General features: G+C 63.2%; 1 protein-coding gene across 2 annotated transcripts in view; it reads right to left on the reverse strand.

The window, feature by feature from the left end:
- Positions 1-636: 636 nt before the first annotated feature.
- The window catches only part of Rxra (retinoid X receptor alpha), a 93909-nt gene continuing 71210 nt past the window's right edge, over positions 637-23335 (reverse strand). For both annotated transcript variants that reach the window (XM_076845125.1, XM_076845126.1), the window contains 7 exons: positions 22957-23136; positions 15941-16110; positions 12107-12236; positions 9075-9207; positions 6915-7006; positions 5400-5505; positions 637-4183 (listed from right to left, as the gene is read on the reverse strand). In XM_076845125.1, the coding sequence (XP_076701240.1) occupies positions 4036-4183; positions 5400-5505; positions 6915-7006; positions 9075-9207; positions 12107-12236; positions 15941-16110; positions 22957-23136 (959 nt within the window). In that variant the 3' untranslated portion in view covers positions 637-4035. The remainder of the gene's footprint in view (positions 4184-5399; positions 5506-6914; positions 7007-9074; positions 9208-12106; positions 12237-15940; positions 16111-22956; positions 23137-23335) is intronic.

A 23335-nucleotide genomic window follows, 5' to 3' on the forward strand; every position in this document is an offset into this window, starting at 1 on the left:
TCCTTCAGTCCTCTGGGGCTGGGTCAAGTGTGAGCATGTCTGTGCATGTGTATGTGTTTGAGTGTGCAAAAGCATGTGTACATGCACGGGGCAGTGACCTCAGGAAACCCCAGTTCTTGGTGGCTGGCCCTTCTGCACACCACCAAGGGCAGGACCAGGTTCCGGGAGGGTGCCATCAGGACAAGGGTGCACATGAGGGCTGGGGACACCATCGCCAAACTCAGGGCCAGTGTGGAGACGAAGGGCACACACCACTGAGATGCAGACTGGGCGTGGCCCCCCTGCTATTAGACAGGTGGTGAGCTGACTTCCTCACGCTGAGGCCCTCTGTGTGAACCGGCTGTAGGGCCGGTGGGGCCAGCCTGGGGCCAGGAAGGCGGCGACACATGGGCACATCCACTCATGGTGCCCGGGTGCCAATGGAGGCGCCCTCCAGTGGCCTCACGACAGACTAAATCAGGTGCCCAGAAGCATCAGAGGGGACACAGGGCGGAGAAATGGCAGAGCCTGAAGTTCAAGCCCCACTGCCTTGAGGCCCGACCCCGATGGGTAGAGGCAGGAGGGCAGGGGACGTGGTGGCCCCAGACCCACAGGAAGCCCCTGCGCAGAACAGACAGGACGGCGGGAGGCGTGATCTGAAACACTCAGGTTTTGTTTCTCCGCTCACGTTACGTCTCCATGGGTTTCTTTTCCACAATTCCAACACCACCGTGGGCGGAGCCCTGGCGTCCGCGGCGCGATGTTCAGAGAACAGTTACGCAGGGAAGAACTTCACAGTCAGACCGCAGGAAGGCAGGTCGCCAGGGACAGAGCACGGTGTCACAGGCCACTCGAAAGGGGAAGGAGACCCTGCGGGCTCAGGCCCACCTTTCCACCCCCAGGATGGCAGCCACCTGCGGGTCTCACAGAGGTCCCCACGGGGTCCCCAGGATCCATCCAGACTGCCAGAAGCAGAGACAGAAGGGTCCCACCCGGCCACATCACCCACATACATGAGGGGTAGAATTACATTTGTACAAAAATAGATTCTTTTACCTTTCCCGACGCGTTAGACACCTTCTCTATCTCTGCGGATGCGTCACCCTCGCTAAGGCCACAGCGGCATCCCAGCTGAGGCAGCTACAGACTGGGACCGGCTAAGCCGCTGCTCTGGGCATCTTAAAATAGATGCACCCCCTGGGCGCAGGGACTCACTCAACCCCACCCCACCCGGGGTCCTCAGCACTTGCTCACAGGAAGCAAATTTACAGAACAGGGAGTCAGTTAAAAACAAACAGAACACTGGCCACCGAGACGCGCCTCCTGTCCCCGGTGCGTGGCCTTCCCAGTCTGCACAGCACACACGTGCTTGCCACACACCTGCGTGGACAGGGCCCAGGTCACACACCCCAGTTCCATGATGGGGACATCAGCTGATCACCCGCTTGCTGCCTGCTCCAGCAGGACCCCCTGGGAACCCCTGGGGCAGGGGGCTCTGCACTGTCACAGGTGCCAGCCTGGAGTCCCTGGGAGCGCTGACTTGGCAAACCGATGGTGTGGGGCCGACTTCCCGCAGAGACGATGTGCTTCCAGAGTGACGACGGCTGACACATCCCAGGCAGGCCACCTGGCTCCGGCCGTCCTCACTTTCCAGCTGGGGCATGCCATCTGAATGTCCAGGCAGGAAGGTGACACAGCAGAGGAGTGTGCCTAGGCACCTGAGGCCCAGGGACCCAGGAGGCAGCAGCGGGAAGCAGCCCTGTTGTCCCATCAGGCCGAAGCGGGCATGGGCACGGTAGCTAATGAGCCGCTGTTAGTGCTATCTTTAGAAAATTAAAGATTGTCCCACCAAAATAATAATAATTACAAAAAATCACCTTAATTGCGCCAGATTGATAACACTACTAAAGGCCTGGTCGACACCCCGCCTCCCTCCAGGTCCACTTGCCCGTCCACAAATCCCCTGCCGACAAACAGCATTGTACACACAGAACGTGACAGTGAGACTAACAAGAAGGGACGGGGAGCCCACGGGACAGTCTAAGGTGACGCAGGACAGCGGGCAAGGCTGCGCGGACCAGGGGGACTGGGGTTCTGGTGTCGGGAGGTGGTGGCCGGGGACCTCAGTGCTTTACAGACAGAGCTGGGCCCCAAACAGAGAAGTCCCCAGGAAACTCCACCCAGGGCTTCGGGCAGCGCATGTGGCGGGGCGGCGTGAGTGCTGGGCACATCAGGTGCAGAAGGCACAGTGCTGGGTGGGGAACAGGGACCTGCAGAGCGTCACGCCCTCTGCCTGTCCCACCATGACCCAAAGGCTGCCAAGACTTCCCAGGAAAGTCTGGGAGGAGGGGCAACCAGCCCTGGTACAAGCGCGAAGTTCTGTGTGTGTGCCCGAGCCGTGCTGAGAAGAGGGGCAGGGTGAGGGAGGACGCTTCTGGAATCTTTGATGGCCTCTGCCTCCAGCAGACTGGGCTGCAGCCTCTGCCCAAGTACCTCAGTTAGGGACCGACACACCTTTCCTGCAGAGGCCTGGAAACTGACCCCTCCCAGCACCCCCCACCAACCTCAGACTCCTCCTTCCACCAGGGGCAGTGCACCTCTGCAGAGGTTGGGGAGACACAGGCCCTTCCCTGTGACACCTCCCCACCTCAACGGGGTCTGAGAAGTGAGCATCCAAGTCCTGGCGCCCAGGGGGCTTACAGTGCAAAGAGGCCAGTCCAACCTGAGAGCAGCCCACACCTCGGAGCCCAGCAAGCTGCGCGGGAGGGACCTGGCTGGACGGGACTGAGCCAGGAAGCAGCAGCCCTCCACCCTTCAGGGTGGGCGTGAGATGGAGCCCCCAGTTAAGGTTCTGGGCAAATGTTGTCCACAGACAACGTGGTGCTGGGGGCTCTGGCAAGGCCTGCAGAATCTTCCAGACAGAACCAGCCATCCAGAGAAGGAATCCATACAGGGGTCCCACAGGGTGTCGGCTGCTCCAGGACACAGTGCTTCTGCCCACCCACGTGGCTCGTCCCCCAGGAGTCCCTCTGGGTCTCAGTGCCTCCTGCCTCCCTCTGAGAGAGCCAGGCAGCCTCTAGCCTCCCGTCCCTCACAGAAGCCATCGGGGTGGCCGCCATCCACACATGAAGCCAGTAGAACTACATGGGGACAGGACAGCCTGTGTGCTGCCCACAAGGCCACTAAGAGGGTGACACACCACCTGCCTGAGACTGGGCCGTCCAGGAAGTGAGGACTAGCCTCGGTCCACCTCGCAGACTGCAAGGGAAGACTTGGGTAGGGAATGGGCCAGGGACGAGGGTCCGTCACCCTGGCTGAATGGGAACACAGGGTGGGAAGAAGCGGGAACCGCACAATGACAAGAAGAAACCAATGGCCCTCATTCCTGCAGCCTCCAGGTGGCCCAAGCCCTGCAGAGGTCAGCTTGTGTTCTCAGCGTCCCGGGGCCAAGCTGCAAATTATCTTTGGAAAACAGGGCTATCCACCTCCACGGCAAGCGCAGCGCGGCCTGCAGCCCATGGACCCCTCTTGGTTCCCAGGGGCGGGGGGGTCTTTTGCAATGAGATGCCGGCCTGCCCCACCGGCCCTTCCTCCTGACCCGGACAGGCCCTCGAAGCTGGCCAGGCTCCGGTACTCAGAGCAGGAGACGGCTCACTCCAGGGGGTGCGCGCAGGGCATCCCTAGAACCAGCAACAGCAAACGACAACCCAGACGAGGCACCTGCCGCTCCCGCAGCTCTAGGCCCTGAGGCCCAGGAGTCGCTCCACGGCACCCCGCAGGCAACACAGCAGGGGGCCTGCCAGAGCCGGCAGAGGGGCCTGGGTCTTGCCAGTTCCGGCCACCCTGGCTGCTGCCCTGGAAAAGCCACAGCCTGGGCCAGAGACAAGCAGTGGTAAAGATGACAAGGTGGCAAACATCTCTTGGGATGGCAGTGACAGACTGCACCCACAGGTCCACACAGGCCAGGCAGGGGAGGGCAGGGGCAGGGCTAGAGCCGAGCAGAGCAGCTGCGTCCAGGCAGGGCCCAGACCGGGCAGCGCACAGGCCGGCGCAGGCCTAGGTGGTCTGGTGTGGGGCCTCCAGCATCTCCATGAGGAAGGTGTCGATGGGCGTGTCCCCGATGAGCTTGAAGAAGAAGAGGTGCTCCAGGCACTTGAGCCCGATGGAGCGCAGGGCCGGCAGGCGCAGCAGGAGCTTGGCAAACCTGTCAGAGAGCAGGTGAATGAGGAGGGGCAGGGCACTCCAAGAAGACCTCGGGCCGAGGGCTGTGAGGAAGGACCTTGGTGACGCCACGGTGGCCGGCCGGGACAGGCCCAGTGGGCCTGATGGAGCACTTATGAACATGGGCCTGTTCCACAGGCAGTGGGGCCACAGCGGGACCTTAAGGAGAGAGTAACAGGCATGAACGGGGGTCTGGGAGCCTCTGCTGGGAGGGCGTGAGTGGCGCCCAGGTGATGCCAGGGCTTGGCAGGCAGTGCCCAGTGGAGCAGGAGCGCTCTGTGCTGGAGCAAGCCCCTCCCACCACGCCCCCACAGGCACAGGGCCACCCCTTCCCAGGACAGCCCTACTAAGGTGGGGCCAGAGGACCAGCCGTGGTGGGGGTTGGCTGCTAAGGCCCTGCCCACCCTGGGAAGTCTCCTGGAAAGGAATCGTGGGAGGAGAGGGAAAGAGGTCTCAGGGGCACTGGGAGGAGAGACATGAGGGACAGCCACTGCAGACCCCCGGGAGGAGAGTACAGAGGAGGGACAGACCGGGGTGGTCCTAGGAGGCTCCTGTCTGCCCAGGCCTCTCCACACTAGCCCTGGAGGAGCTGGGGGGCTCATTAATTATTAACAATGTTTTTATTTCCGGGGAGGAAGCCCTGGATCCTCGTTTTAAAGGCACAAATGCGGCCTGGCGTCTGGAGCAGGGCCAGAGAACAAGCCGTGTTCTGCTGAGCTGGCGAGATGGGTCCAGGCAGGAAGCCAGGAAAAACAAGCCGCCTGCCACCCCCTCCTGTCCTCATCCTCTGGGAAGTCTCGCCTTAAACCAAACCAGATGAGGGCTGAGCAGGCAGCAAGGACGCTGCTAACTGTGTGCGTGCCAGCTGGCAGGGGGGCTGGGCAGCTCCGGCTGCCCCACCCTCCCTGCACCCGACACCTGGTCTGCAGGTTAGGAGGCCGGGAGGCTGGGCGGGAGGCAGGTGGTGCCTTCAGAGAGCAGGGCAGGATCGGACCTCACACGAATCCCAAGAGTCCCCGCTCCCCTACTGCACACCCAGCACCGTGGGCTCAGAAATGAGGAAAGACCCTAGTCCTCCTGGACTCAGTTGGGCAGGGACAGAGCTGAGCCCATGCTCCAGCCATGGCCCCCTATGCTGTGCCTCTGTAAAGCTCCTACTGTATGCGATGTTGGACGCCCACTGCTGGGGGTGGCCTCACCTGCCGGGCTGCTCGGGGTACTTGTGCTTGCAGTAAGCCTCCAGGGACGCGTACACCTTCTCCCTCAGCGCCTCCACCTCCGCCGGGTTCGAGAGCCCCTTGGAGTCTGCAGGGAGAAGAGCCTCAGGACAGACCCCGCAGCTGTGTGGACTGTCCCTGGAATCCACCCCGTGGCTCAGCCCATGGGCGGAGGTGGAGCAGTGGGCAGCCTGCTCCTGGACACGGCTGCCCATGGCTCCCCATGCAGGGGGGCTCAGCGTGATGCTCACAGCAGGGTGCTCTGGACTTGAGGCCTGGCTCTGCCACTTGAAAGCTACATGGCCACAGGTCAGTCCTCGACCTCTGGGGACCCAGTTTCTGTACTGTACAGTAAGGAATCTGCTCCCCGGTTGCTACGGTGACCGAGAGAAGTGATGGGTGCCTCACTGCACCCAGGTCAGAACCCCCCTGACGTGAACAGAAGCCACACCCCCTCCCTGAACACAAGCCTGTTCCTAGGGAGCAGCCACAGCCCTTCTCTGAGAGCCTGGGATGGGAGTCCAGAGTTTAGGACCCGCGGGCCTGTGCCCAGGCTGCAGAGATGGCATGATCTTGGCCACCAAACCACAGGGCACAGCTGACCGGGTGCTAATGCTGTTGGACTAGCACCAGCTCTGCCAGGCTGGGCAAGAGGCACGGCTCAGGTTTGTGGGTTGGCAGGGGTCAAGGCCAGGAGTGCCATGAGGAGCCTGTCCTCACGAGGCCTGGTGTGCAGGGGACACCGCCACAGCAGCACCAAGCCTGCTCCCTCCACGTCTGCCACCACCCCAGAAAGAGAGGCAGCTTTGAAACCCTCTGCCCCTTCCCACTCAGCCGGCAGGACGCTGCCTCAGCGAGATCTCCCCTCCACCCTGCGCTGGCCGCTCTGACCCTTACCTGGGAGGGGGCATCCTGCACACTGGCCATGCTGGGCACTGGCCATCTGGTGGCAGTGGCCATGAGGGGCATGGCCCATTTACTCCCAGCTTTTTGAGGGGCCCAGCCTGCTGCTGCCCCAGTGGGCCCCACATAGCACAGTGCTGTACCCATGGGTGACGGACACTACCTTGGGGCCTCTGCAGTGGGAGTCCCGAGGGTGGAGACGAGGCCTGGCCGAGGCCTGCCCCAATCCTGCTCCATGCCGACCCCATGGCCATGGCCCCGGCCCCAGAAATTTCTGCCTTGGACCTGAGGCTAGAGAATGCTGCTGACCCAAGGACAGCAGGCCTAAGTGGGGGTCAACACTGACCAGGACACATCAGATCCAGCCTGTGCTGGAGCCTAGGTGCCAGTGCAGGACAGCAAGGCACTCCCACAGAAGTCCAGAGCCCAGCTGGAGACCACGATGACCAGCATTGTCACCAGGCCCTGAGTCACGGGCTGAGGCAAACTGTGCATGAGACCCGGGGCCAACCCTCAGGAGGCACAGCCAGCAGCAAGGCTGTCCTCGGCAGTGTGGAGCCAGAGGCCAGGTTTGGGCCTCCAGGAGGGGCGTACCGGGGTTAAAGAGGACGATGGCCCGCAGGCAGCCCAGCTCGGTCTTGTCCATCTGCATGTCCCGCATCTTGGACACCAGCTCCGTCAGCACCCTGCAGGAGGAGGCAGATTCCAAGGTCGCAGTTATACACCTCTTGTCAGGGTCCCCGCCCAGGCACAGCTGAGGGGCTCTGGGAAGCCTGGTGTGGCAAGGACAGCCGCAACAGGCCAAGCTGGTGAGCAGCTGCCCAGACAGGGCCCGAGGGAAGAAGTGAAGCCTCCACACCAGGCACGGCCTCCCCGAAAGACACCTGTTCCCAGGTAGCTCGTAGAATTTCACACAGGGCACTAAGGAGGGGACGCATAACCTCAGAGTCCAGGTGATCTGTGAACCTGCGTGTGGGAGGCAGGGCCCCTGCCCCACCTGCCCCTGCCCTGCTCAGCTGCACAGTCCTGGCCACAGTATTTCCTGAGCTCACGGAAGACCTTCCATGAGGATGCGAGGATGCGGTCCTTCTAGGTGAGGAGCCAGGAGGGAGGGCGGAGCCACAGGGGAGGAGGAGCCACATGGTGAGGAGCCATGGGGAGGGAGGAGCCACAGGGGAGGAGGAGTCACAGGGGAGGAGGAGCCACATGGTGAGGAGCCATAGAGAGGGAGGAGCCACAGGGGAGGAGGAGCCACATGGTGAGGAGCCATAGAGAGGGAGGAGCCACAGGGGAGGAGGAGCCACATGGTGAGAAGCCACAGAGAGGGAGGAGCCAGGGGGAAGGGAACCACGGGGAGGGAGGAGCCACAGGGGAGGAGGAGCCACATGGTGAGGAGCCACAGAGAGGGAGGAGCCAGGGGGAAAGGAGCCATGGGGAGGGAGGAGCCACATAGGAGGAGGAACCATGGAGGAACCATGAAGGAGGGAGGAGCCACAGGGGAAGGAGCCATGGGAGGGAGGAGGCATGGAAGAGGAGGTACAGCATCCTGTCACCAGCTGTCCATTTCCAGAGGGGAGACTGTCCCACTCGGCCTCCTCAGCAAGGTGGGCTCCTCCCTGGAGCTCTTGGGCACGTTCAGACTTACCCTCAACCCTCCTGGTCCCTTTGAAAGCCATAGCTGATCCTGGATCCCACTGGCCTACCTCAGTCACTGGACCTGGGGACCCTCCAGCCTAGTGGCTGCCCCTGTCCCCAAAACTGTCATATCCGGAAAGTGGAAATAGCTGATGAGGACAGAAACACTGGGGGCAGAGGGAGGTGGCCCAGAGGGACCCCTTGGGAGCCTGGGGAACAGGCCCCTCTAATGAAGCCTAAGTGGGCTTCCTGTGGCCTCCTGACGTAAGCTTGCTAAAGGCCCCACGGAGTCCTGGAGCAGAGCCTTACGCACTGCGCAGACCAGGGTAAGGCACAAGCCCTCTCCGCCTGCTGGGCCCTCTCCCAGACGTCTCCCTGCAGCTGGGAGAGTGCTCGCTCACCTCCAAACCCAGGGCTCTAACAGGCTGCCGGACCCTCCCGCTCCCCCTGGCCTGCTCCTCCCGGCCCCTGTTCCAGGAGCTGAAGCTGACACACCGGCCCCCAGGTTGCTAGGGTCTGGCACTGGCCCTCTGGGTTCACAGGTGGGGGCTGGCCAGAGCAGGGCGTGCTAGTGTAAACGGGCCCACCCTTCCAGGAGAGTGACCCAATGGAACCCGCCCAACATGGAAGGGCAGCCCTCCAACCAGCACTGCCCCTGAGTGTGTCCACTGAGCCGCAGCCGAGGACAGGCAGAGGTGTAGCCACACGCCCCCTGGAGAGTGAGGAGCAACAGCCTAGGACAACTGCACTGTGTGCTTATCCTCGGGTTGGGCCACAAGATGTGCCCTGCTGCAATAGCACCACCATCACGGACCGGTTTGTGACGCACCAAGCTCAGCTGCACATTCACAGAACCGCAAGCTGATAGCGCCTGCTGGCCTTACAGGACAGTCCGCTTTCCTTCTCCCAGTGAATGCACAGGGTGATAAAGGAAGAGCTGGTCGCAGATGAGCAGCAACATCAGTGGTGGCCATTGGCCACCCCGGACACCACACTGACCCAGGACCTCCCGCCACCCCACTCGGTGCACCGGCTGGTATCTGTGACTCTCCTAAGCAGAAGTGGTGCCAAGCTGGGTGCTGAGGAGGCTGAGGCAGCCAGACTCCACGCCCACCCCACCTGTCAAAGATGGCGCCCACCCCTGCGCTGTGGGCACTGCTCCTGTGGACGTGCAGCCCGGTGGCCAGCAGGATCCCATCCTTCACGGCAATGGAGCGGTGGGAGAAGGAGGCGATGAGCAGCTCGTTCCAGCCTGCGGGGGGAGGAGGCACAGTCAGGCAGTCTCCAGGCCTACTGGCCCGCCCTGTCCCTAGTCCCCAGGCAGACCCCAAAGCAGTACGTCACAGACCATCCTTTCCAAACCCAGACCAGCATTCCCAAAGCAGGCTCCATGGAACCCTCACTCCACAGAATGCTCAGCAGAAAAGAGGCTCCTGGGCACCTGAGTGTGTGCACACGGGCAGGTGACAGCCGAGAAGCCCTGCGTCCAGCGCCTCCCTCAGCAAACGCAGGAGCTGCCTCTGCACGTGCAGGATGCTGGTGTCTGGAAGTGGGAGAGCTCCCAAGGACTCCCTCTGGGACAAACAGGGACCGCTGCTGTCAGCTCTTGGGGACCAAGGTGTGCCACGTGCATCACCACAGAACGGCCAAGCATTAAAGGGAAACACGCTCCTGGCACCAGGTTCCATACCGACAGACACAGTGGACGACAGCAAGAGGGCGTGGGGGAGAGATGCTGCACTTTCACGGCGCCTGTTAAGCTGAGACTTACCAGCTTTAATACCCATGACCTCAACTGTCCAGAGACACCCGGGTGGTCACAGGCTCTGGGCCTCACGCTGACCTATCCTGTGGCCTGTCCCACCACATGCTGACTGCACTCCTATGAAGCAACCGCTGGCCTGCTTTACAGAGGGGAAAGGCAGGGGGGACCTGCACTGGGAGATGGCTCCCACAGGCCCCGCCTGCTCCCCACCAAGTCAGCCTCCATGAGTGCTCTGCACACTTGCCTCAGGGACCCCTTGAGGGAACTTGGAGACAAGCCCGACCCCCATTTCACACCTCAATACTTGCAGCTAGGGGGAGTTCCCGCTGACCAGATGGCCTGAGGCCCCAATCTCTGGCAGACCAGAGGTACAAAGTGATGTACTGTCCCCATGGCCGAACTACCCCCTGCCGGATCAGCCAGACCCTCCGCACTCAAGCCCACTCTCCACCAGAGGAGGCGCCTGCACAGCAGGACCCTCTGCAGACCAGACTGGAGCGGATTGCGGTCTCCGAACGCACGGCCTGGGGTATGGCCCCAGAGGAAGCGGGGAGGGAGGACAGGGCCTGGAAGCCACGTGTAACCCTTGCCCACCTCGGTCCACCCACTGGCCAAACAGGAGAGGCACAGTGCCGGGTGCTTCTGTGCAGGAGCCAAGACTATTCTACACTGAATCTCAATGTCCCCTGGACAGGGGAAGTGGGCACCTGTTCGAAGACGGAGCCTCGCCTTGAAGCAGTGGACACGGACATGAGGTCAGCCCTGAGCACAGGCAGGCCAGGATCTCCCCTGGTCCCCACGGGCTCTCAAGACAGTGGCGACCCATCAGAATCCAGAACCACGGCCTGAAACCTGCACCTTGATTTCAGGCAGCCCCAGCCAGCCAGACCTTGTCCTGGGGCTGACCAGATCCAGCCCCTGGTAGCCTGGGCTTCAAACTCTGCTGGCTCCAGCTGAGCAGGCCCCACACCCCGGGGCTGTTACAGGGCCTGGGGGGCCATCTGGCAGTGCAGCAGGGCCCCAAGTGCCACCACTCTGCTTGATGGGCATGACACCGCCAGCCCCTCAAGGGACACTCGTGGAACAGACAGGCACAGTGACGCAGCGGAGTCGGACCCTCCTGGGCAGCAGGGTGCACTCATACCCAGGAGGTCCAACTCTGGCTCTGGGATTCAGCCACCGACCAAGTACCCCAAGCCAGTGGCACGTTGGGGCGGGCACAGAGCCAGGTCTGAGCTTCACGGGGCAGCCAGAGGCGGGCCAGCAAGGAGCCTCAGTGCGGGAGGCTGGGCAGGGAGACCTGTCCAGAGGCGAGGCACCATGAAGATCTCCCAGGAACTGGCCGAGGGGAGCAGTGTATCCACTCTGGGGACTTGGGCAGCCCAGGTCCTGGGCTGAGGAAAGGGCCACACAGGCACCCAGTTCCTCATTGCTGAAGGTGGATATCATGGAGGGGGACACACCAAGGGCCAGCACGCTGCCTATAGACAGCCTTGCCCACAGCCAGCAGCAGCCAGTGTCCCCAACACCCCGTTCTGACAAAGATCTGCAGGTCCCAAAGAAGAACCCAGCTGTCCTCGTGTTCCATGCCAGCGAGGAAAGACCAACTCCTCTCTGCGAGGGATGCCCCACCTGGCCACTGGTTACCTCCAAGGACCTCTGGGTCAGGCGGGCTCTGAAGCCAAGGGAGAAGGGAGAAGCCCCGAAAATGAGGGCAGAGCTGGAGGTGACCCGACCTTGCCCGGCAGAATGCTAACCAGATTCTTAAAGAAGTCTGCACCCACAAAAGTGGGGGCTGCACCCAGCCCTGGGGGCCAGGGGCCGCAAGTGTAGTCAGGGGCCTGAGACAGAAGGCCATCCTGCCTTAAGCTGGCCAAAGCCCTTGAGGTTGGGGAAGGTAACAGCACCCTCTGTGGGGCAGCAGGTGGCTGGAACGGTAGGAACACTCAGGCCCGGGACAGCAGGACCTCAGGGGGACTTGGGTAGTCATCAACACCATGGCCACTGCAGGAACCTGGGCTCCCTGCTGGGCACTCAGTAAGGCCGGCCTCCGTCAGCACATCCCTCATGTCCGTTTACAGAGGAGGAGACAGCCCCGGGTGGCCTCCCTGGTCTGCGCCCACAGCTAGCCGGACCGCAGCCCCATGTCACACCAGCACTGTGCCCCGGCCCAGAGTGGGGGAGGCCATGGGAAGCATGAGAGGCCTGGTGGGCAGACCCCAGCAGCCCTCGCCTCTTAGATGGCCGCTGAGACCCCGTCACGACCCTCTTTGGAGGGAGGGGAGGGAAGCGAGGCCCCAGGGCTCTCCCTGCAGCCCCAGAGAGCAGGAGTGACGCCGCACCACTGCTGCCCCCACCCCAGCCCTGGCCAGGTCTGGCCCCTCACCTGCCCGCAGCAGGATGACCTGGTCGTCCAGGGGTAGCTCGGAGAAGTGTGGGATCCTCTTGGCCCACTCCACCAGCGTGAAGAGCTGCTTGTCAGCTGCCTGGCAGATGTTGGTGACCGGGTCATTGGGCTGTGAGGGAGAAAGGGCACGGTGCTCAGGTCCATGCGGCCAACACGTGGACAGAGGCAGCCTGGACCAGGCCCTGCCCCCTGGCTGACTCAGCAATAACCCGAGAGAGGCCCTGGTCCTGACCCTGGAAAAGGGTCTTTGCAGGTGGGATTACATCAAGGTCCTGGGGACAGGAAATGACCCTCGACTATGGGGACAGGCCCAATGTCACTACAAGAATCCTTGTAGAAGGCAGGTGGGTCGGATTGAGAGGAGGACCCATGAGGATGGAAGCAGAGGTCAAAGGGGACAAAAGGCCACTGGCTTGAACGGGGGCCAAGGAGCATGGCGGCCTCCAGGTGCTGCCCTGCTGACCCCCTGACCAGCCCAGTGCAGCTGACTCTGGGTTCCTGAGCCCACGAGCCGTAGCCCTATGAACCTGTGCTGCTGTGAGCTGCTGTGTCGCAGTGATTCGTCACCACAGCCACAGGAAGCTCGCACAGCCCGCAGGACCTGTGTCCCTCCCAGCTCCAGGAGGGTGCTGAGCAGGAGTGGGCAGGGTCACAGAGGAGGGTGCAGCTGGGTGGGCCAGCCCCTCACTGTGGTCGAGGTGACATGGGAGTCCAGTTCTACCAGACACAGGTGGAAGCCAGGGTGGACACTGTCTTAGCTCAGACACAGGCCCAGGTGGAGGTCAGGGGCCAGCAGATGCCTTCCAGGAGTTCTGCCCGGAGGGGCCGCCAGCTTCCTGTCCCTAGTGGGGGGAGCGGGGAAGGGAGACAAGGCACCGGGCTATGCTGCTGCAGGACGGAACCCCTGAAGCTCCCGGGAGGGGACCCCTTCCTTCAGAGCCGCAGCAGCCAGGGCATGGGCAGGAGGGGACCTTCACGAGGCTCCCTTGGACAGAGACTCTCTGCTCAGCAGAGATGCGCAGTTAAACACCCAGGGCACATAAAAGGGTCTGCTCAAGTGGCCCTGACGACTCACCTCGAGGCTGTGGGCCAGGAGGGGCTGGGGGACACAGCGGGGCCGGGAGGGAGTGTCATCACAGGGCTCCCTGGACGCAGCTTGTAGAGGTGGGGCCCTCTGCCAAGAGGGGCTTGCCCACGGCCCCCTGGCTCACTCCCTCTGGGAGCCCCAGCACTCACTAGGCACCAGGCCCTTGCGCAGCACCCCAACCTGAGGTGCCCAGCTTGTGCCTCAGCCTGGGCCTCCCCTCCTGACACACAGGCTGGACGGCAGTCCTCACTGCCCATCTGCTGCAGGACGGCCCGAGAGGTACATGGGGCATGGAGGAGAGAAGGCCCCAGGCGGCCACGCCGGATTGAAAGAGACAGGCAACTCTGCATCGAAGCCCAGCAGCAGGCGGCCCTGCTCGGAAGCCTCACCCCGAGAACTGGCCTCTGCCCGGGTGCTGGACGGCCAGCCCCTCGGAGGCTCTCCTGGGGCCCAGGGTGGCAGGCTGCCTCCAGGAAGGGAAGAGCAGTCCTAAGCATTGGGGCCTTTGCAGGAGGGGCACACGGGGCTGGGGAACAGGTGGCGGGAGGAGGGGAGGCTCAGGTTGGGTCCCAGCAGGGCCAGGCCTGGGGGTCTCTGGAGGGGAGGGGCTGTGAGGGCTGCTGGCTCCATCCCGCTGTGCGGCTCAGGTCAGGGCTGCCCCTCTGAGCCATATTCAGCAGCAGACACCTAACGAGCTGCCAGCTCCAGCCTTGAAGGAGGTCGATGGGACCACCCAGGCCCTGCCACACAGGGGGGACGCCAGCTGCCCGAGCTGAGGCTGCTGAGCCCCCTCCCAGGGCCAGTTGGCTCATCTGACAGAAGGAGCGCCCAGGCCAGTATATAAAGGGTGTCCAGCAGGAGGTCAGACAAGAAGGCCAGCCAGGAGATGTGGCTCGTCCACAGGAGGCAGAGCCTGGCCCTGAGCAGCCTCCGTGCGGCTCTAGGCACCAACTCTGCCGGAAGACCAGATGGCGGGATTTCTCAGCCTCCACCTCCTTCAGTTTCTGCTCCGTCTCAACCCTCCCCCCACCCCTCCCTCCCAGAGCAGAGGGGTGTGGGCACGGACCACAGACCAGGCAGAACTGTCGAGGGTCGGAGCAGGTGGGGACTGCTCCACGGGACCATTCCTGGAAGGAAGGAGTCCCAGCTATGGACAGCCCGCAGGTCAGGGTGGCTGTGGACCTGGGGCACTGAGAGGCCCACCATGGGAGGCAGTGGCCACAGAGCCGGCATGTGCACAGCAGCTCCACTCAGACTGGGGGCAGGGCAGGGCTGCTGTCCCCAACCAGGGCAGGGCAGGAGGCACGGCTCGCACTCCACCCCCATGGCCTCACAGGATGGCAACGACTCACTACGTGGTCACCTTGTGCCAGGACCACGAAGGAAGGGACAGGCACTCTGAGCCTTGGAACAGCAGCTAGTCTCAGAAAGGGACATTGATGAGGGCTCGGGCAGGGCCCTGAGACTGCAGCCAGAGGAGCAGAAGGACCATGTTCCAGGCAGCTAGTGCAAAGGCCCCGGGCAGAAGGGAGTAGACACCAGTAGGCACAGCCAGCACAAAGGGGAAAGAAGTGTGAGCAGGGGCAGGGTGACCTGGAGGGCTGCCTGGATGAGGGCTCTAGCTGACCTCAGGGCTCTGGCCCAGCCCTCAACCCAACAGAGATCCAGATGATGTCTCGACACCATGCTGGCCACGCCTGTGGCCGACATGGGACCCGTGAGAGCCAGCTCCACCACGGGCCCAAGGCAAGCGCCCAGCCTCGTACTTGGACTCAGCAATCAGCATCACCCAACCAACCAGGGGCACAGTGAGCCACCTCCTCGGGAATCCCATAACAAACGGGTCCCCCACCAGTGTGAGCTCATGGGGACCAACAGTGCCCAGAGCGGTGCAGGTGCCTGTGCCCCAGGAAGGACAGGCACAGAAGTCCCCTCCCTGGGGCTCAGCACAGGCCACAGGCAGGGCTGTGCCCACAGTCTAGAGAGGGACAAAGAGCAGGAGAGGCTATTTCAAGTGAGGCCAGGGGAAGCAATGAGAGGCTAGAGAGTCTGACACCAAGGCTCCGGGCACGGCAGGGACAGCCCCGAGAGCCTCCCTGTCCCGGCCTGGTGGCTGTAGGGACAAAGGGACCGGGGCGGGGGGGGGGTCCAGAAAGGCAGGGGAAGGCCATGCCAAGGCCACTCCTATGGGCAGTCAGCATGAGGACAGCAGCTGGAGACCACGGAGCTCCTTCTGCATTAACCACATCACTGTGACTGCTGGCCGCCAGCCCCCTTGACGGCACTTGTGTCCTTCTGCCCGTGGACAGGGGATGGGAGGCTCAGGGAAGTCCCTTGCCCAGAGCCACGCAGCTGCGGGCAGAGCCAGCCTCAGGGCTCATCTCTTTGGACTCTCTCTCCTGGGCTCAGCTCCCCATGCCTTCTCTGAGGGCATTGGGGCAGGGACCCTCCAGCAGGGACCCAGACAGGCCAAACCCTACAGTGAACCCAGGACCAAGGTCCCTCAAAGATGACTAGGGACACAGGACATGGCTGCAGGGCCAGAGCTGCCTCCTGGCCTGGCCCCAGCCCCACTGGGGATGGAGACAGGGAAGGGTCGAGGGGCTCACAGGGTCTCCCGGCTGGGCAGAGGCCACACAGGTGGATGAGGGCCATGGCTCAGGCGCAGTAAGCAAGTAACCACAGGAAAGGGGCCAGCGAGCCGCCCTGCAGAGGCGGACACCCACCGAGCTGGGGTTCAGGCCCATGTTCGCCTCCACGTAGGTCTCCGTCTTGGGCTCGACAGCCAACTCGGCTTCCAGAATCTTCTCCACTGGCATGTCTTCGTTGGCGCTGCTGGTTGACTCCACCTCGTTCTCGTTCCGGTCCTTGCCCCGCTGCCGCTCCTCCTGCACAGCTACAATGGGGAGGTGCTGTCACCGGCCTCACCCGGGCAGCCAGCGGCTCCCAGGACCTGCCGTGGCCAGGGCTGGGCCATGCCAACTTGGAGCCAGTGTGCGGATGACACCAGCAGGCCCGGGGCAAGGTGAGGGAGACGCGCCGTGCACAGCCTGGCCCCATGCCCGGCCTCTCGGCTGGGTGCTCTGAAACCCAAGCCCACCTCTCATTAACTCACTGCATCCCATGCACACCGGCAGGGAGCCTGCCTGAGGCCCAGAGCAGGCTGTTCCCAGGTCCCCAAATCAGAGACGGTGGTCTGTGGACCTGGGGAAGGCTGGGAAGCTTCCTGGAAGAAGTGGCAAGGAGATCCAAGGAGGAAATACAGCAGAGAGGGCAGTTCCGGCAGGAAACGACCCGTGCCAAGGCCCGTAGCCAGAGGGGAGCCTGCTCCTGACCTGCAGCGGTGCTCACACTGGCCAGGAGCCAATGCCAGGGCAAATGGGTCAGCACTGTGCCAGGGCAAGCATGAAGGCAGGCCCACGGCCCCCACACTGGGCTCTGCAGAGGGAGGGCATGGGCCCTGCCCCGCCAGCCACACTCGGGACTCGTGGCTCTGCCCTGCCCCCATGCCATGAGGCCTGGGACCTCCTGCTCCCTGCCAGCCACATGCTGATGCCCGCCAATCGCCCTGGTAAGCAGCCCCAGCTGGGGGTCTGGAGCAGCACAGTAAGATAGACCACAGCAATGCCCACAGGTGAGAGGATCTAGATCCCAGGGTCCTGCCAGGCCCAGCTGAGCCAACAGTGGCCCAGCCTCCAGCCATCCTGAGGAAGAGGCCAGTGAAGGGGCTCAGGCAGGAGCCTTGCTGCCCTTAAGGACCTAGAGGCTCTGCCTCCTCCCCACCCTCCTGGGATTGCCATCCACAGCCACCCACCCTGGGCACCTGGGGACCTATCCTGCCCCCTCTGCCAGCCTGTCCAGCACCAGGGGTGCCACTGGGGCAGGCGGGGGTCTGGATGTGCCTTCCGGCGGTTCCCTTCAGACGTGCAGAAGGCCTTGCTGTCCTGCCCGGACCTGCTGACCCCAGCTGAGGCTCCACCCAATAGCCCAGAGCCCGGGCACGTCCACTACCCCTCACAGATGAGGGATGCGAGGCTCAGAGGCAAAGCAACCCACAGGAGTCGGGACAGCAACAGGGGCTGGGGTCCCCAGAGCCGCCTCCGTTGGGCTCCTGCGCTCCCCACTGCAGCCAAGGCCTCTCCGCGCCCCCCAACTTCTGTGTGTCCTTTCAGTTCTCGGGCACCGACTCCCCCGGCGCCCGCTGCCAGCTGGGGCACCCACTCCCTCACTGCCCACCTGATGCCACAGAACCAGGCCTTTCCCAGTCACTGGGTCCCAGGCCCGCATGGTGACCCCAGGCTGGGCCCATCACCAGTCAGCACCTCAGGTCCTCCCAGGCACCAGCTGAGCAAGCCGGCCACCTCCCCACCTCCAGATCCCTGATCCTGCGCTGGTCCAGGTCCTCTTGCCGGCCGCCCAGGGACAGAGCAAACGCAGACAGCAGGAGGGAGGAGGGCGGGAGGGGCACTCATGCCTGTGGCACCCCCACCCACCCAGGTGGTCAGAGGCCACTTTCCTCTTGGGGGTACCAAGGCTCCCCAGTGTGCCGGCTGAGGGACCTGCAGTCCTGCTCTCCAACAGCCCCACGTAGACCTCCCATGCCGGCCTCGTCATGCAGGCGGGTCTGGCAGAAGCCCCTCTCCTGGCTCCCCAGAGGCAGCCCAGGCACCCTTCTGCATCGCTGCCCCCAAGGCTAGCTCTCCAGGACACAGTGATCTGGCCTGAGCAAGGGCCCTTGTCCTCACGTGGACGCGGGACAGGAGGCTGACCCAGCACCCCTAGGACACAGCAGCTGGGCCAAGGAGCCAGGCAGGGCCTCAGCTGACGTGGTGCAGGCCTGCTCTTCTGGAAAAGCCGACGGCAGGTGGGAGGGGAAGGGAGCCACACGTGTGGAGCTGGCTGCCGACTGGGAGGGCTGGCCAGCCCGGCCCCTCCATGCGGCAGGCACCTATCTGAGGAGGGATCACTCCTCCAGCCACAGAGGACACAGCCCTGGGGCCCAGAGATGAGCCCTCCACACCTGGAAGCCCCACAGCCCCCACCAGAACAGACACCTGAACAGGCTGCGGCAGCCAGACTCAGGCGGACAGAGTCCCCAGGCCCCACGGCAGGCTCTGGGCAGAAGTCCCAGCCTCAGAGCCACACACAGCCCCAAGGCACAACCAGCCCAGACACCTCACCTTCCCAGGTGGGGACGTCCAGGCTCAGAGAGTCAAAGGGGTGCGGCTGGCATCTCTAGAGAGTTCATAGCTCAAAGCTGCAGGTTCGGGAATCAGGCAGCCCCATGACCTCAAAGCTTGTGTTACCCCAACAGCTGTGTGGCCCCCAAGCAAGTTCCCAACCTCTCTGTGCCTCAGCTTCTTCGTCTTCACAGTGACAATGACAAAGCCTGCTGTCAGGATGGACCCATGAGCAGGCTCTACCTGCCCAGCCCAGAGCCTCCTGCCCTCATGCTCCTGAGCCCAGTTAGCCCAGTTCTGAGGTTTTCTCCTGGACAGACAGTCCTGGGTTGTGGGGAGCTTGGAGATGGCCGCCCTGAGCACGGGCCTCCCAGCTGCTGGTTATTCCCAGTTGCCAGGAGCAGGGTGGGTGAGGGGCTCCAGGGCACCTGCCTGCTCCACGGGGGCGGCTGGGAATTAATTAGCAAATGTTTTGTGAAGCACTTTGAAGCCGGGAAGGGCCCCAGCAGCTCAGAGAGGCATCATTATAAATATTATGGTTTTATTTCTAGACAGCGGAGGGGGCAGGAGGAGCGGGATTTATGTTTTGCCAGCTCAATCACCTTTTAGCGCAGTCATGTTTGACTTATGTTCCGCTGGCGCCGGGGAGCCTCGAGCGGGAGGCGTCTGTAAATACAGGGCCTCGTTATCCTTCCAAGAGAGCGCAGCGCAGGCGGGGAGCAGCGGGCAGCAGACAGGAGGAAGACAGAGGGCAGACACCCACCCGTGGTCCAGAGGACTGTGGCGCAGGCTGCCTGTCCCACAGCATAGCAGACTCCCAACTGGAGGAAACACGCTGGCCCAGGACCCAGGGGGCAGCAGCCCCTCAGCCACAGCAGGTCTTGGGAGGGCAGATAGCTCAACAGCAGGGGTGTTGGGTACAAGCACCCCCAGGCCCTGATGCCTCCTCTGTTTGGGGCTCTGCCAGTAGCTAGGCCCTTCTGTCCCCTGTCAGCCCCAGGCAGGGCCAAAGCCCGACAGCACAGAGATGCTCTGTCCTGACCACATTTGCTCAAGGCTGAGCAATAGATACTGGCATAGGGCATCATGCAGGAGCTGCACAGCAAGTTGGGCTCCCGCCACCTCAGAGGGGGTGGACCTTCCCTGTAGGAACCCAGCCTTGCACACAGCTGGAGACCCTGTGGGTCACAATCACTGAGCAGCGTGCACACATGCACACGCACAGTGGCCACAACGCCCCAATCCCACCACCAGCCAAGCCCAAGCTACCCTCACCACACTCTAACAAACCCTGGGGCACCTCGCAGATGCCCCCACAGTACAGGCGAGAACACTGGTCAGGGAGAGGCAAAATCACAGGCCAGTGTCACAAAGCCAGAGGGCAACAGGGCCAGTGCTCACCCCAGCTGGACTCTTCCTGTGGAGGAAACGGACAGGGTCACCTGTACCTGGGCAACGTGCACACACATACACACTTGCACACACGCCAGACACTGCTGTTTCTACACCCAGGCCCCTGGAGCTGGGGGATGGGGCACAGGAAGCAGAGGGAGGCAGGAAGGAAACAGGGAGAGGCATGGGGAGTGGGGGGCACGGCCTGTCGGCCAGGTCCCCCTATCAGGCCAGGCCCATCTGCAGGCCCCCAGTCCTGCCACCACGTGCCCCAGTAAGCAGGCCTGGGCACAGGCTGGCGAGGACCCAGGGCCCCTGGGGGCACTGCCTGCCCCCCCGCCGGGAATGCTACAGAGCAGGTCCCGCCAGTGCACGCACACACATGCCCCTGCAGCCGCCCAATGCAGATGCTATCATCCTACGGCATCCCCCCAGAGGGATGGGGGCACCTGCCCTGCAGCAGGGCCACCCCCCACGGAGGCCAGACCCTCCCTGTGGTCAGCCAGCCCCAAGCTGCTCCTCGAACCTGGCTGGGCCACTCTCAGCTGGAGCGTGGCAGAGGGATGGCGTGAGGTCCCGAACCATCCAGGCTAGTCAGCAGAACTACCTGCAGCAGGCCTGGTACTCAGTGGACTGGAGCCAACAGCGCACATCCCCTGTGCCCTGGACCAAGGGAGCTGGGCTGGCAAGCCAGCCCTACAGCTCTTCCCAGGGCTGCCATGCTGCCCACACACTCCACCCGCCACTGCCAAGTCTCTTGGGTCGGCCCAAGAGAGCCACAGGAGGAGCTCAGGGCTCCAGGGACAGTCCAGGCCAGAAGCCACCCCCCAGCACCTAAATGCAGGCAGATATAGGCAGGTAAGAGGTGCCCCACCCGCACAGGCCAGGCACTGGGCAGCAGGGTCCCTCAGGCACGGGGCCAGCCCCTCCTCCAATTGCCCACACAGCTGAGGTCTGGTGTTGGGGCACACGAGCGCTTTGTAGGAGGGTTTCTTCTACACGTTCACAGCTCGTAAATCTAGCAGGAGACAGAGGGGAAGTGGTCCCTTGACGGGACCAGGTATTTATCTAATGGCCCGTAAATCAGGTCTCAAGGGCTGCGCATTGCCCAGAGGATCGGCCCAGAGACAGAACGGAGGCAATAATGACCCCCGGGCCTGGGGCTTCAGACCAAGCAGATGGGCACTGTGCCAGCTCTGACACCTCCCCAGGCTCTCAGGCCTCTGCACCCTACTTCTCTTTCTGTGAAGTATGGACAGCATTGGGGCACTGAGTAGGTGGGGTGAGCAGAGTGTGTATGGACACCAGCAGGGTGCCCAGTGACCCCCACCCATCAAGCCTGCACAAAACCCCATCACTGGTAGGAGCCCAGAGCTCCAGGCCACCCACCCTGAGACTGGACCATTTCACTAGGATGGGACGGGCACCGTCCACACCCCCAGGCCTCTGGGGCACCAGGCAGGGGTACTTGACAGCACCAGGCACGAGGGGCAGCTGTGGGGCCTTGAGAAGAAGCATGCATGCTGGTCCCGCTCTGGAACTCAGAACTGCCGTCCCACCCACGTGCCAGGTGTGCTGACGCCTCTGCCTGGCAGAGGCTGCTCCCTTCAGCTGGGTATGCAGGTCTGACCTGCCATTCCTCAGGTGTCACCTAAGCCATGCCCAGCCCCCAGGCTGGGCCAGGTCCACGCTGAGCTTCCCATGAAGCCCTGCATGGCTGTCTGATGGTCACTTTCAATAGACACTCATACCCCACAGCCAGTGCTGTGCTGGCACCAGGGCAACAGCTGGGTGGGGTCAGATGCTAAACCAGCTCCACCCGGGGCACACCCCTCCCCTGCCCATTCCAGCCTCGCCTCCTGCCCCTAACAGGGACCCAGCTCTTAGTCCTTTTTAGGGACTTTGCTGTACCTGCCCTCCAGACCCTCCCTGACTCCTCGCAGTGTCCAAGGGGCACTCACTCCCCTGCATTCCCACTGGTAAACGGGATGGAGCAGAGCCCAGGATCCCAGGCCAACATGTGACCATGGCCTCAGCATCCCAACCTCAACAGCAAAGAGCGGACGGGACCACTCAGAGCACTCCAGGAAGCACGGCCTGCCAGAAGCGCCTGGCCCTGGCGGCTGGGCGCAGTCGAGGCCCGCCCCAGGCCCCAGGCCCCAGGCCCACACTGCACTGCTATCTCATGGCCTCCAGGAGGGAGCCCTGCAGAACACAGGGCCTCAAGGCCAAGGATACACACACTCAAGGGACAGGCCAGACACGGGCTGCAGCCCTGTGGGCACCACCTGGGACACTCCTGATGGGACACACCAATTCTGGTCTCCCTCAGGGACTCCCTCAGGGGCTGGTGGGAAGGAGGCGAGAGTGGCCACATGTGAGGTCTGGGAGCGGCCGCTACAGAGGAAGCAAGAGGAGGCTCCTGGATGGTGCTTGCGACAGAGCAGCAGACCCTGACCCCGGACAGCACCTGCAACTCCATAAGGGCAGGCCCTGGATGCGGTGGACACACCTCCGAGCACCCTGTGCACAGGCACGTGCACCCTAACAGCGACTCGCTTGACATGAAGGGACCATCAGGCTGCAGACAAGAGGGGACAGCACAGACCCGAGGCCAGGGCAGCACAGCTCCAAGGTCATATGAAGGCCAAGGATCTGGCTGGACAATTGGACAATTTTGCTGTGACCCCGGGGAATGGCCTGCATTGCTACATATGCCCCATCACACATCTTGTCGATAAGACAAGCCCCAAAGTCCTGCTCTGAGGGCCTGTAGGCCCACCAGGGGTGGAACTGGAGTCGGCCTCGGGAGGATGCGGGATGCCCTCTGGGGCTCTCTGGAGGGTGCCCTCCGCACTTCAACCTGAACAGCAGCACCCTACAGGCCTCCTGCACCACACCACACCCCTGCTGTCAGACACCCGGGCACACGCAAGCCTCCCGCTTTCCCACACAGGCCCCATCTCCTTCCCCACTGCCGCCTCCACCCCATCTTGGCCTACGGCCCACAGCTGGGCCCTGGCCTGCTATGCCCTCACAGGGGACAACTGGGTCACCACCATCAGGCAGGCTGTGGAGTCAAGGGCTGGCCTCAGTGCCTAGGCCCCCGCGCAGGGATCAGCAGAGAAGGGCTGCAGGAGGCCAGGGGTCTGCCCCACCATGACACCTACCTTCCCGCTTCATGCCCATGGCCAGGCACTTCTGGTAGCGGCAGTACTGGCACCGGTTCCGCTGCCGCTTGTCAATCAGGCAGTCCTTGTTGTCACGGCAGGTGTAGGTCAAGTCCTTGCGCACTGTCCTCTTGAAGAAGCCCTTGCAGCCCTCACAGCTGTACACCCCGTAGTGCTTGCCTGCGGGGGCAGTGCTGCTGAGAGGCTGCCCCTGGGTGGGAACCCCCTTCCCAAACAAGAGGGCCCTCCTGGTCTCCTGACCCCAGCCTGGGCTTAGTGTGGGCCCTGCCTTGGGCTCCTGCTCTGAGGACCGTTCAGCCTTGCGGGGTTATAAATCCTGGCCCCCCAGGGACCAGAGTCCCCCGGTGGCTCCTCTGTG

Source organism: Callospermophilus lateralis, chromosome 2 (genome assembly GCF_048772815.1).
Source record: "Callospermophilus lateralis isolate mCalLat2 chromosome 2, mCalLat2.hap1, whole genome shotgun sequence".
NCBI classification, from domain to species: domain Eukaryota; kingdom Metazoa; phylum Chordata; class Mammalia; order Rodentia; family Sciuridae; genus Callospermophilus; species Callospermophilus lateralis.